Here is a 12,944-nt window from a genome sequence, read left to right as displayed (position 1 = left end):
ATGATATTTTGTTCTCCCGCGACGTTACAGTTTCACACAGACAAGGTGAACATTTCTCAAAACACCATGTCTCTCCGATTTTCTAATGGATCCAGGCATGTTTGCTTAAGGTCTGGAGCTGGATCTGTCAGACCACCCAATGGAGGTGCAGGCTTTGCAGGCAGCAGTGCATGTGGCAGCTCTGTTGCTGGAAGTGAATTTTCCTGTGCCTTGGGAGGGGGCTTGGGCAGCGTTCCTGGTGGGAGCCACGCTGGTGGTGCCCTTGGAAATGTTGCTTGTGTTGGCTTTGCTGGAAGCGAAGGGGGACTCCTCTCTGGAAATGAGAAGGTGACCATGCAAAATCTTAATGACCGCTTGGCATCCTACCTGGATAACGTGCGAGCTCTGGAGGAGGCAAATGCTGAATTAGAGAGAAAAATCAAGGGTTGGTATGAAAAATACGGACCCGGATCTTGCCGTGGACTTGATCATGACTATAGCAGATATCACCTAACAATTGAGGATCTTAAGAATAAGGTGAGAAATCACAGATTTGGAACTATCCCAAGTATTTAAAACTAAGAAATACTTAGCAAAAGATATACAATAAGAAATGTTTTGTGACTGTTATCTGTAACTTGTATTTATTTATTTAAACAATTCTTCCTGTTATTCAAAAATGGGCCCTTTGATTCATGAGTTTTAATGTAGTTAAAATGTTATTAGTTCCATTGTTTATGTTGAAGTACATTCATAGACATACGGATAAAAAAGTATTGTAGTTCTAAAGTTAGGTGAATACAGGAGAATAAATAAAACCATGTCTTTAATTTTTAAAAGTTACATTTGAAACATTTTGATTATTACATAAGGAGGTGAGATTTTTATGCAAAACCTTGAGTGCCTTTTTCATTTCCTGAAATAATGAATTACATAAAAGCATACTTACTTGTTGTGTTCTCTGTTTTGGTTTATTCTAGATTATCTCCTCCACTACTACTAATGCTAATGTCATTCTGCAGATTGATAATGCCAGACTGGCTGCTGACGATTTCAGGCTAAAGTAAGTGACAGAAAAAATCCTGCTCTAGAAAAAGGTTTCTATTTATTTAATTCGTTAAATAAAATTTCAGTTTCATCCCAAGTAGAATGAACTATCAACTAAAAGATAAAAGAAAGCAAAGGATTTGTATTATAATGTTACAATCAACTTATACATAGTTATTATATTCCTGGAACAAAATATCAATATATTTCTCTGCCTGCCTAGAATACTGTCAAGCACAAAGTCGATGCTCAGTAAATCATTAGTCAACTAAGGAAAAACATTAACTAAAATAAAATTCCAAAATGGTGTATTTTTATTTAACTAGGTTATGCTATTGGAATTTGTGTGATGAAATAACAGCCAATTATCCAGTACAGAAGTGGGTGGGGGTAATAGAGGAGGGTTTTCTTCATATATTTTTATACTATTTAGAGTCCTAACTCAATTTCTAATTTTCAGTTTAAAGCAATTGGGATTGAATATTTCTGTTTCTTGAGGTAGTCTTACTGGCACTGAAATTCATTTAAATGCCCCCCAAGGTATGAAAATGAGCTCACCCTTCACCAAAACGTAGAGGCTGACATCAACGGATTACGGCGAGTCCTGGATGAGCTGACACTCTGCAGGACTGACCAGGAGCTGCAATATGAGTCTCTGAGTGAGGAGATGACATATCTCAAGAAGAACCATGAAGAGGTAGGAGAAGTTTTACCTGTAGTCCAATCACAATTCTGTACATTTTAAACTGAGCAGGGGTTGGGGGTTAAAAATCGCAATAGTAATTCAAGTTAATTGTTAAACTTTGCCAACAGATATAGACAGATTAGTCTAAGAATACTACCTACTACGAGGGGATGTTAAAAGGCTTCAATGAGTTGATACATGTCACATGCTCAGAACAGTGCCTGGCATATAGTAATCATTCAATAGATGACAGCTGTCATCCCTAGGATGAATGCCTATGACGGCCAGGATTTCAGGATTTTTTCCACTGTTCTATTCCCATCAACCTGACATTTAGTCAGTAACCATATGTTGAGTAACTCTCTGGTCTTTAAATCCCTTTCTCGTTTAAAAGAATAACTAACTTCTCTTGGGGTGCTATGACTGCTTTTGGTGATGGTGGTGATTTTAATCAACAGGTCCCTAATTTTTTTTGTTGTTTGTTTTCTTTTGTTTTGAGACAGAGTCACACTCTGTCGCCAGGCTGGAGTGCAGCGGCGCAATCTCGGCTCACTGTAACCTCCACCTGCCAGGTTCAAGCCATTCTGCTGCCTCAGCCTCTGGAGTAGCTGGGACTACAGGCGCGCACCATCACGCCTGGCTAATTTTTGTATTTGTAGTAGAGAAGGGTTTTCGCCATGTTAGCCAGGCTGGTCTGGACTCTTGACTTCAAGTGATCCGCCGGCCTCAGCCTCCCAAAGTGCTGGGATTACAGGAGTGAACCACCGCGCCCAGCCAACAGCTCACTAATTAAATAGATGATTGGCATGAATATGGACGGAATATGTCAATTAAAAAATTGTGTGCCATAAATTATACACCTGACCACAAACTTTGAGACATAAAGTAACACGTTTGAAAACTTCTCAGACAGAATGTGAACCTGCAATGCCCCTAAAGCCACACTCTTGCTTCCCTCCAGGAGATGAAGGCCTTGCAGTGCGCCGCTGGGGGCAACGTGAACGTGGAGATGAACGCGGCCCCCGGGGTAGACCTCACGGTTTTGTTGAACAACATGCGAGCAGAGTACGAAGCCCTTGCAGAGCAGAATCGCAAGGACGCGGAGGCCTGGTTCAACGAGAAGGTGAGGTGGGCCCCGTCCCCCAGCCCACACCTCTCGGGCGGGTGGGGACTCCGTGTGACCCTTTTGCCCGGCCCTGCAGAGCGCCTCGCTGCAGCAGCAGATCTCCCACGACGCAGGCGCAACCACCTCCGCCCGGAGCCAGCTCACCGAGATGAGGCGCACCCTGCAGACCCTGGAGATCCAGCTGCAGTCCCTAATGGCCACGGTAGGTGACAGCGAAGGTCAGCCTGGATCCTGTGATTCTAGAAAGGCTCCGAGAAGCACCTCCCTCTGCCCTTCCCTCTTTTTTCTATTACACCTTTGCTTGCAAATACTTAGCAGAGAGTGGAGGAGAGCAGGAAAAACAGATCCGTAGACCCTCAAAATAGAGCTTTTTCTTCCTCCTTGACATCACTGGGGGTTTCCTTCCTGACTGATGCTTAGTGTTCATTTCATGAAAATAGACATTTCACATAGATCCTTTCTCAGGGTAATTCAGTTTAAGCCTGCAGAACAAACAGTAGCAGTATTGCTCCATCTGAAAATTAGCCACAGGTCTATGATCAGGGGCGTGAGGCTAGTGCCACACAGGGCGGGGAGCTAGTATCACACCAGCATCTCCTGATACTGATGAAGCCATATTAGAAGCCACATGTGGTTTCGCCAGGCAGAGAAAGAGAGGGTACACACCTGAATGCCACATGGGCACTGTCAGGCTCTTCATCGCCACAGAGTCCAGGGTGGAGGTCAGATCCTGGAGGGCACACCTGGGAGTCAGGCCTTCAGCCATTTGGGCACATACCACCAGCTCCTGGCTTACTTCAAACATCAGCATGGAGTCAAAATGGATTAAAGTCAGCCAGGATTAAAAATGGCTTCCCTTCTAGAGTGTGAGCTGGCAGTGCTCAAAAGGCTTGACTTTGAGAATTACGGCATGTATGTGGCCTAAGGACTCCCTTCGTCATAAGAGGTTTCATGCCCCCTGAGGACACCAGGCTGTAACACAAAGAAGAGAGCAGCTATTACCCAAGTGAGTGCAGTGAGCCAAGAAGGAAAAGATGACTCAAAACATTGGGAGATTCTTTGGATTTAGCTGCCCTCTAAAGGTGTGTGCTTTCTCCCCATGTCGAATTGAGACGGGAGACTTGTTTTTACGCTGCCTGGTCCCTAACTTAACCAGGATGGCCCTCTTCTCCTCTCCCTCATCACTGCTGCTAGCGGGTACCCGAGACCCCCTGCCACTGTGGACTCCTGGAACCTTCCTTTCTTCTCCATTTCCCTTCCTTCCTGAACTAGATCCCGGAGGACTCTGTTCCTGCTGCAGGAGCTGTGTGAGTGAATCCTCCCTCTATTTCTGAGCTACGTTGATGGAAATACATTTTCGAGTCCCCAGACCAGAATTGTGAGCATTTTCACATAGAAACAAGGATGTTATAGAGTAGAGTCTGTGCAGCCAGTGGTACTATAATTTGGGCTCATAGGATAATCCACACACAAAAAGCCCACTTAACACAGGACACTACTGAATTCTAGAATAATAGGAGCATGGTACTTAACTTGCATCCCTGAGGCTCTGTTGTCTTATGATGAATTCTTTTTTTTTTTTTTTTTTTTTTTTTGAGACAGAGTCTCGCTCTGTCGCCCAGGCTGGAGTGCAGTGGCTGGATCTCAGCTCACTGCAAGCTCCACCTCCCGGGTTTACGCCATTCTCCTGCCTCAGCCTCCCGAGTAGCTGGGACTACAGGCGCCTGCCACCTCGCCCGGCTAGTTTTTTGTATTTTTTAGTAGAGACGGGGTTTCACCGTGTTAGCCAGGATGGTCTCGATCTTCTGACCTTGTGATCCACCCGTCTCGGCCTCCCAAAGTGCTGGGATTACAGGCTTGAGCCACCGCGCCCGGCCTGTCTTATGATGAATTCTAAGCTCAATCTCCTAGAGCTAGAACACAAGTCATTGGCAAGTTGGGAGTTGTCTAAATACATAAATGTTCACATGTTTGCTTCCTGTGATGTACAAACTTTCAAGTTCATCCTGTTCTCCTCCCTCTTTGACAAGCCAGCCTTCACAGTGGAAGACTGTGAAGTAGAGATGCTGTCCCCTCTGACTTATGAGTGTATTAGCAATCATAAAAAGGAATACCCTAGGAGGACGCATTACCAGGGAAATTAAAGTTTTGAACTGCCGAGCACACACCTCACTGGAGTCTTGCTACCTGATGCCTCACTCTCCCCATTACCATCCTGATCTCCTTCCACTTAGGTCCTCCTGGAGAGCCCAGCACCCTCCATGTAACACACCTGTTTGCCTAAGTCAGTAGCTCTAAGTCAGTGTTAGGTTCTCAGCCCCATTAGATCCAATGTCTGCCTATGATGACAAATATTGTGTAATTCCCTCTTTGCAATGCTAGAATGAAGTCACTAGGTAATAGATTTAGAAATACACAAATTTATTTTTTGAAGTATAATACCATAAATGCAATAAAAAAGCAAGTATTTTAAGATAAAATGAATTTACTAGGTAAATACATGGGCCCAACTACTCTAGAAAATGTAATGAAAGAGGCAGAGCCTTGCATCTTCTCTTAATAAATCTTTCATTTTCAACCACACAAGAAAAGGGAAATGAAAGAGTGCAAGTTGGGGTGGACACTGGGATAATGACTAATATCAAGAGAAGTAATAATTGCCCAGACATATTTATCTATAATAAAGGAAAGAGGAAAATTACATTCATTAAAGTAGGGAGCAGATGCCAAGACAAATTACAGACTGTAGAAGTAGCAGAGGAAGTATGATATTCATAAGAGTAGTGTCGAAATAATGGCCTGTATTGTGTTATGAGATATAGCTCTTGCCTTGAAATCTCACATCTGTTAAGGCACTCATTCAATCTCAAGTACCTTAATAAAAGACCTTTGATAGAGACCAGAAAATCAAAGATGGATTAGAAAAAAAAAAAAAACCAGTAGCACAAAAGGCCCTGGAACACTGGCGGGTTGGATCTGCGGGGACAGTAGCCGAGTAACACGGAAACAACAGGTAACTCAGAAATAAATATATAATTTCAAAATACAAGTTTTCCCACACCGATTTTCTATTCTGCTATCCTTAAAAGGCGCTTTAATATATCAGTCAGTTTTAGTAGGAATATAACCTATATGTCACCTATGTCCAGTGGAACATCAAAAGTCTTGTGGGAAAAGGGCTATTTATCCCACATTGGGATCCCAAGTCCATCATGCCTGGCCCTCACTTCATAAATGCCAGCCTCCTTTCTTTCCCATTTGATTGTGACATGCCTCACGAATTTCCACTACTGCCTAGGAAGCAATCCTGCTGGTTACTGAGAAACACTGTTCTACTGGTCCTCAGAGTGTTTTCATCCCTTGCCATGGCTTCTTTGATATCCTCAGAAACACTCCCTGGAGTGCTCCTTGACGGAGACTGAGAGCAACTACTGTGCGCAGCTGGCACAGATCCAGGCTCAGATCGGGGCCCTGGAGGAGCAGCTGCACCAGGTCAGAACCGAGACCGAGGGCCAGAAGCTGGAGTATGAGCATCTTCTCGACGTTAAGGTCCACTTGGAAAAAGAAATTGAGACCTACTGCCGCCTGATAGATGGAGACGGAAAGTAAGTAAAGTCATTTGAAAATCCAGTTTTTACTTCTTTTAAGCTACAAACATGGGCTGCCCATTAGCCTTCCATACTTCCAAGCCCTTTCTTTTTCATTCCCACTGCAGAAAAGCATGTCCATCTCTTGCTTTTTCGGAAGAGAGTCATCTTCCAAATCTTGTACATCACAGTGTTCTCCTCTGCCTTAGATGACTGGAACTGTTCCTGTAGCCATTTCCATCTGTTGTCCATGTTAATCACTGTGGGTCTAAAGATTCTCTCCAACTCTCACAAGCAGGCTTTATCCTTCTTTCAGTGCATACCTAATATAACTGCTGCCCTGAAATAAATGTACTCTGAACAAACCACCTGGATCCATATATATGTATGTATGTTCTTAAGTTTTAAATTTTTGGGTGTAAAAAAAAAATCAGATGGAAATAAGATTTATTTAAACTCTCTCTTTAGATAACATTTAATTACTTTCAACTCCTACTCATAAAAATCTTAAGAGTTTCCTCTATAGAAAACTAAGACCTGTTTTTGGCATACAAATTTCACTTGAGTTCATTGAGTCAATGAATATTTCTTAACTGATAGTAAGCAGAAATATAAAAGAATAAATTATATTTCTTTTACAGTTCATGCTCCAAATCAAAGGGCTTTGGATCAGGAAGCTCTGGGAATTCATCTAAAGGTAATAAAATCTAGTTCTACTTTTTTTTTTTTTTTTTTTTTGAGAAAGAGTCTCGCTCTGTTGCCCAGGCTGGAGGGCAATGGTGCAAACTCAGCTCACTGCAACCTCCACCTCCTGGGTTCAAGTGATTCTCCTGCCTCAGCCTCCTGAGCAGCTGGGATTACAAGCACCCACCACCATGCCCGGCTAGTTTTTTATATTTTTAATAGAGACAGAGTTTCACCATGTTGGCCAGGCTGGTCTCAAACTCCTGACCTCAAGTGATCTGCCCACCTCGGCCTCCCAAAGTGCTAGGATTACAGGCGTGAGCCTCCACACCAGCCCTCTAGTTCTATTTCTATCAGAGCAATACTTTTACGTTAATGGCAGTCATACACTACAACCGTAGTCAATATTTAAGTAATTTTAACTAAACTGTTCTGAATGGGAAGTATTAAGTGGCTAAAACTATCCCAAGCTATTATTATAAATATACACTTACTCCCTCAATCAAAAATACGCATAATATATTATATTGAACTAGCAGTGGAATTGTCACGTAATCTTTTTGGTTGAATATATGTATTCTTATGTTTTATTTCTAGATTTATCCAAAACCACACTGGTAAAGACAGTGGTTGAAGAGATAGATCAACGTGGTAAAGTTCTTTCATCAAGGATTCACTCCATTGAAGAAAAGACATCTAAAATGACCAACGGCAAGACAGAACAAAGGGTTCCTTTCTAGCTGTCATTTTAGATAAAAGAATAATTTGGGAAAGGATCCTATACAATTGTGTTATTCTAAATATCAGAGAGAATATACACACTTTTTACTTTTAAAGATAAGTTACTTAGCAAAAATATCTGTTTTCTTAGTTTTACAGGATGTTGGGTGTTTGTTTCCAATAAATAAAAAAGTTGATGTGCACTCATTTCCATTCACTGATGACTAATAAATAATTATTTGTGATTTTTTTTCTCTGTCTAATTCATAGAGAAACATTTGTGGAATATATTTTAATTGCCTTTCACTGTTGTTTTAAATAATAGTCAATACCACCACATGGCATTTGAATCACTAGGCATAATCTTTAAATCACACCATGTCTATGTGGGCAAATAATCAAAAAATTCAGAAATTCTCCTGTGACTGAAAAGCCTCACCACTAGATGACGCATTCCCGGTATTTTACCAAGAGCCTCTCTCAAACTCTTCTTTTCACAATACCCAGGATATCATTCCTCGTCTAAACAGGATAATCTCCAGAAAACTCCACAGCAATATGGCTTGTGTCAGTGACACTTTTCCTAGAACAGGGATCAGAAGCTTTTTTTGTGAAGACTCAGATAGTAAATATTTTAGGCATGGCAGGCCGTACAGTCTCTATTTCAACTACAAACCTCAGCCATAGACAATAAATGAATGAATGAACATGACGGTGTTCCAATAAAACTTAATTTATTGATGCTGAAATTTGAACTGTAAATATTTTTAGCTGTCATGGAATATTATTCTTAACTTTTTTCAACCATTTAAAAATGTAAAACCATTCCTAGCTCACAGTCTGTACAAAAACACATGGCAGGCCAAATTTAACCCACCAACACCTGTTCTCAAACATGAAGCCCCATGAGGCTGATGAACATCATGATTCTTGTGATTACGACTATTTATACCTTTCTGGATCAAAATGTACAGTAGGAATTCCCAAGAAGTATTAAATTGCCTAAATGGAAAGCAGCTCCTTTATTTCTCTAGTATATGGCCTGATTCCAGTGAAAATCTCCAGCAAGAGAAGGAATTCTGTCTCACAACCCTCCAGTCACATGGGATTCAGACAAGCGGTGAAAAATGAGATATTCACAAAATCTTCAGCCAAAAGCCATCAAATGAAGCAAATACTAGAAATTCACAGAGAAATAATTTCCAAATGTATAATATTCAGGGCCAGCTACATAATTTTCAGGACCTAGTGCCAAAGGAAATCATGGGATTCCTTATTCAACAATCAGGCAAAATGTATCACCCAAAGGCACTAAAATATCAAGCTGTTTCCTTGCATCCGCATTTGTGTTTTCAACTCGTCCTGGATTTTGTTGTTTTGATTTGGGGTTTTCTGTTGTTGTCGTTTTCTTTCCTTTCTTTTTTTTTTTTTTTTTTTTTTTTGCCATTTAGTTTTGTTCTAAGTAAAGTGTATTAGTCCGTTCTCACACTGCTATAAAGAAACTACCTGAGACTGGGTAATTTATAAAGAAAAGAGCTTTAATTGACTCATACTTCCATATGGCTAGGGAGGCCTCAGTAAACTTACAGTCATGGCAGAAGGTGAAGGGAAGCAAAGACCTTCTTCACACAGCGGCAGGAAACAGAGAGTGTATGAGGGCGCAAGAAAAACTACCATTTATAAAACCATCAGATCTCGTGAGAATTCACACTATCTCAGAGAACACCATGGGGAAACCACCTCTATAATCCAATCACTTTCCTCTCTTGACACGTGGGGATTACAATTCAAGGTGAGATTTGGGTGGGGGCACAGAGCCAAACCACATCATAAAGAAAAATTAAAATTTTAAGTTATTGGCATAAATGTTACCATTCGTTTTATATTGAAATCCAAGCATAAGAACATTTAACTTCTATACAGAATCCCCAAGATCACACAATTCATAATTTGTAGCTCACACATGTATATGTATTTTGTTCCTACCAAAACAGTGGAAACACGCACAAAACAAACTCAATTGTTTTTATTTTTATTTCACTTTTGTATATACCCACCTTCTACCAGCATTCTCTACCTTTGGTTTACCAATGAATAAGAAGACTAAAAGGAAAAGGAACTATGGGTTGTTTGATCTCTCTATATCATCATTTTCCACTTAAGCAGTCGGCAACACAGGCAAGAAGGAAAGCAGTACAAAAAACTATGATAGTCCAGGCGTGGTGGCTCACTCTTGTAATCCCAGCACTTTGGGAGTCCAAGGCGGGTGGATTACCTGAGGTCAGGAGTTCGAGACCAGCAAGGTCAACATGGAGAAACCCCATTTCTACTAAAAATACAAAAATTAGCTGGGCTTGGTGGCACATGCCTGTAATCCCAGCTACTCAGGAAGCTGAGGCACGAGAATCACTTGAACCCAGGAGGTGGTGGCTACAGTGAGCCGAGATGGCGCCACTGCACTTCAGACTGGATGACACAGCAAGACACTGTTTCAAAAAAAAGAGTTCCTTGGTCATTCGCATTTTTTTCGAAGACCAGTGTCTTCTTTCTGTACTCAGAGAGCAAGTTCTGGTTTGAATGGAAAGCCTGGCTTCTTGGGTTCGATAGAAATTGGGATTACTCAGTTATAGACACAATATACTCACCTTGTACTTGCTTTGGGTTTTGTTAGACTCCTGCACGTTGTGGATCCACCAGAATGTTGGGCACACGGGCATATGCCCCTGAGACAGTAAGGAGCACCTGCAGGCAAACATATTTGGCGTACTTCTCTGCTCACTTGTATGCCCCATAATCCCATCAGAATTCACTAACAAGAGACAGGTTTAAAAGATAAAGTTCTGCTACCATCTTGAAACTAAGATTTTCAAGATGGTAACAGGAGAGCATTAATCCAAATGTGGGGCCTTTCTGAACATGAGACCTTGTGCAACTGCACAGGCTTTATGCCCATGACGCCAGACCCGCTTATCAGGTATGCTCATGACACATTGATTTTTTTTTTTTTAACAGTCTTCATGGTGGCCTGCTTTCCAAGGCAAGGCCCATTACAGCACAGAAAGTGCACACTACACTTTGTGGTGAGGGGACTGTTTACTTGAAAAGATAACTATAAATTCACCATTTCTTGTTGAAAAAAATAAACCAGAATTCCCTGTGCATCTATTCAGCAAAGGAATGGGAGTAAAATTAAATTCTGGATAAGTTTCCTTTAAGTTCTGTTGAGTCCACAGGATGGAAGGAAACATCCTGCCCTCAGTCTTTTGGGTCTTAAATCTGTCCTTCCTTCCTAGGCGTGTAAAAATTGACTATGGTCTTTGGTTCACTGTTTTCCTTTGCTGGGCAGAATTCTAGGGCTCCTGAGTTCTTTACGCATTCTGCTAATGGTTACTTGTTCTTCTCCAGTCCTTGAAGCTTCACCTTGCTTTTTGCTGAAGTGGGTTTCTACACTGAAAGTACTTCCCAAAAATCAGTCTCCATCTGAAGGAAAAGGAATGCAACTACTGTACTTGAGTGGTTGTTAAAGCAAAAACTACATGCTGCTATTCCTTCTTTTAACAAAACCCCAAGATTTATGGGAGCTTTTTGCAAGGGAAATGAATTGCCACTTTTTATGGCTGTAGCAAATGTTTTGACATTTCTATTTTTCTTTTGATTTTTGTCATCATATAGGAATGTATAATTCATTGTCATATTTATAAAAATTTCCATCTTAGGTTCTGAGTTTTACAACTGCTAGGACAGTTCTTCTAGTACTTTTAAGGTGATCATATGGTTTCTGTCATAGGACACTTTTATCTGCTCCACATAATATTGAGTCATTCTCATTTCTGGTAAATAACTTCCTTGAGATATTTTATGTTATTTAATATATTATTGAATTATATTTGCTAATATTTTATTTAAGATTATTTCCAGAATATGTCTTTCTTCTGGGGACTGATTCCACTAAATTTCTCATTTTCTGTGATTCTACCTTAGTTTAATTAGTTTTTTTTCCTCTTATTTCTAACCATTTCCTAAGGTTTGTCACCTCATTTCTAAGTTTTTTTCTAATTCTGGTATATGGGGATTTTTTTTTTCTTTTGTCATTTTTAGCGATTTTAAGTCACTTTGAAATGGTGGGTTGTATCTTACTCAGTTTTGTAGGCATGTCTTTCCGGTATGCTTTCATTTTCTATGGGGACACTATCAACTCCTCACCCTTATTATCTTGTATCCACATTTCTTGGGATTTTACTTCAATCCTTTTCTTTTGCTTGGTTTTATTGCCAATTCATGTTCCTTAACTTCTAGACTGAAGTGTCATTCCTGGCCGGGCGCGGTGGCTCACACCTGTAATCCCAACACTTTCAGAAGCCGAAGCAGGTGGATCATTTGAGGTCAGGAGTTGACCAGCCTGGCCAACATGGTGAAATCCCCTCTCCACTAAAAATACAAAAATAGCCGGGCGTGGTGGTGCACACCTGTAATCCCAGCTACTCGGGAGACTGAGGCAGGAGAATCACTTGAAACTGGGAGGCGAGATTGCAGTGAGCCAAGACCGTGCCACTGCACTCCAGCCTGGGCAATAGAGTGAGACTTCATCTCAAAAAATAATAATAATAATAAAGTATAATTCCAAATAGCTTTACTAACTTCACAGAGTTCCCTTTTCTCTTGTTTTTATCTAGGATTCAAAAATACATTGGCTTGATTTCTGAAATTTCCTATCTTTTTTTCCCTCCCCAACTTGTATCTAGACCTTCTGTTTCCTTCCTGTCTATGACCCTCTCCTGAATAATTTTGATTCTTCCCCCAGCAGTTTCTCCTCGTCATGGGTTGCTCTCCCAGGAGGGAACCATGGCTGGTCATTTTGAGAATTCACAGGATGTAGGCTGTTCCATTCCCTTCTGAATTCATGGTGGACCCCTAGTTTAGAGTTAAAGTTAGAACAATTTTCTAACTAGTTTAACCCTGTTTTCCCCGTATCTTTATCTCTCATGCCACTTTCTTATGCAATTAAAACTACCAAGCAATCATTTTCATCTATTCCCATGAAGACCTCACTTTCAGAATCTCCTGTCCTCCTGTGCAATATGGGCTCTCTGTTTTTTAAGCCTGCTACCCAGCTGTC

The 12,944-nt window shown here is 41.0% G+C and overlaps 1 protein-coding gene across 2 annotated transcripts; it reads left to right on the top strand.

Moving 5' to 3' along the window:
* On the top strand, positions 1-8,079 carry KRT28 (keratin 28). Of its 2 annotated transcripts, none has more exons than XM_010388522.1 (8): positions 1-516; positions 960-1,042; positions 1,567-1,723; positions 2,673-2,834; positions 2,914-3,039; positions 6,225-6,442; positions 7,066-7,121; positions 7,706-8,079. In XM_010388522.1, exons 1-8 carry the CDS (start codon positions 1-3, stop codon positions 7,846-7,848), a joined length of 1,461 nt encoding a protein of 486 aa, XP_010386824.1. In that variant the 3' UTR covers positions 7,849-8,079. The 2 variants fall into 2 exon arrangements, with proteins under 2 accessions (XP_010386824.1, XP_030779700.1); XM_030923840.1 differs by having other exon boundaries at positions 31-516; positions 1,002-1,042.
* The last annotated feature ends 4,865 nt before the right edge of the window (positions 8,080-12,944 follow it).

This window comes from Rhinopithecus roxellana, chromosome 19, assembly GCF_007565055.1.
Source record: "Rhinopithecus roxellana isolate Shanxi Qingling chromosome 19, ASM756505v1, whole genome shotgun sequence".
Lineage (NCBI taxonomy): Eukaryota > Metazoa > Chordata > Mammalia > Primates > Cercopithecidae > Rhinopithecus > Rhinopithecus roxellana.
The sequence above is the reverse complement of the archived record's forward strand: the minus strand, read 5'-3'. Positions and strand labels throughout refer to the sequence as shown.

What these genes read in the sequence shown, in the direction of transcription:
- KRT28 (XM_010388522.1), top strand. Translation starts at nt 1, where the DNA reads ATGATATTTTGTTCTCCCGCGACGTTACAGTTTCACACAGACAAGGTG. An exon ending in TCAAGAAGAACCATGAAGAG is followed by an intron (nt 1,724 to 2,672) that starts GTAGGAGAAGTT and finishes GCTTCCCTCCAG; the next exon opens with GAGATGAAGGCCTTGCAGTG. An exon ending in TGCAGTCCCTAATGGCCACG is followed by an intron (nt 3,040 to 6,224) that starts GTAGGTGACAGC and finishes TGATATCCTCAG; the next exon opens with AAACACTCCCTGGAGTGCTC.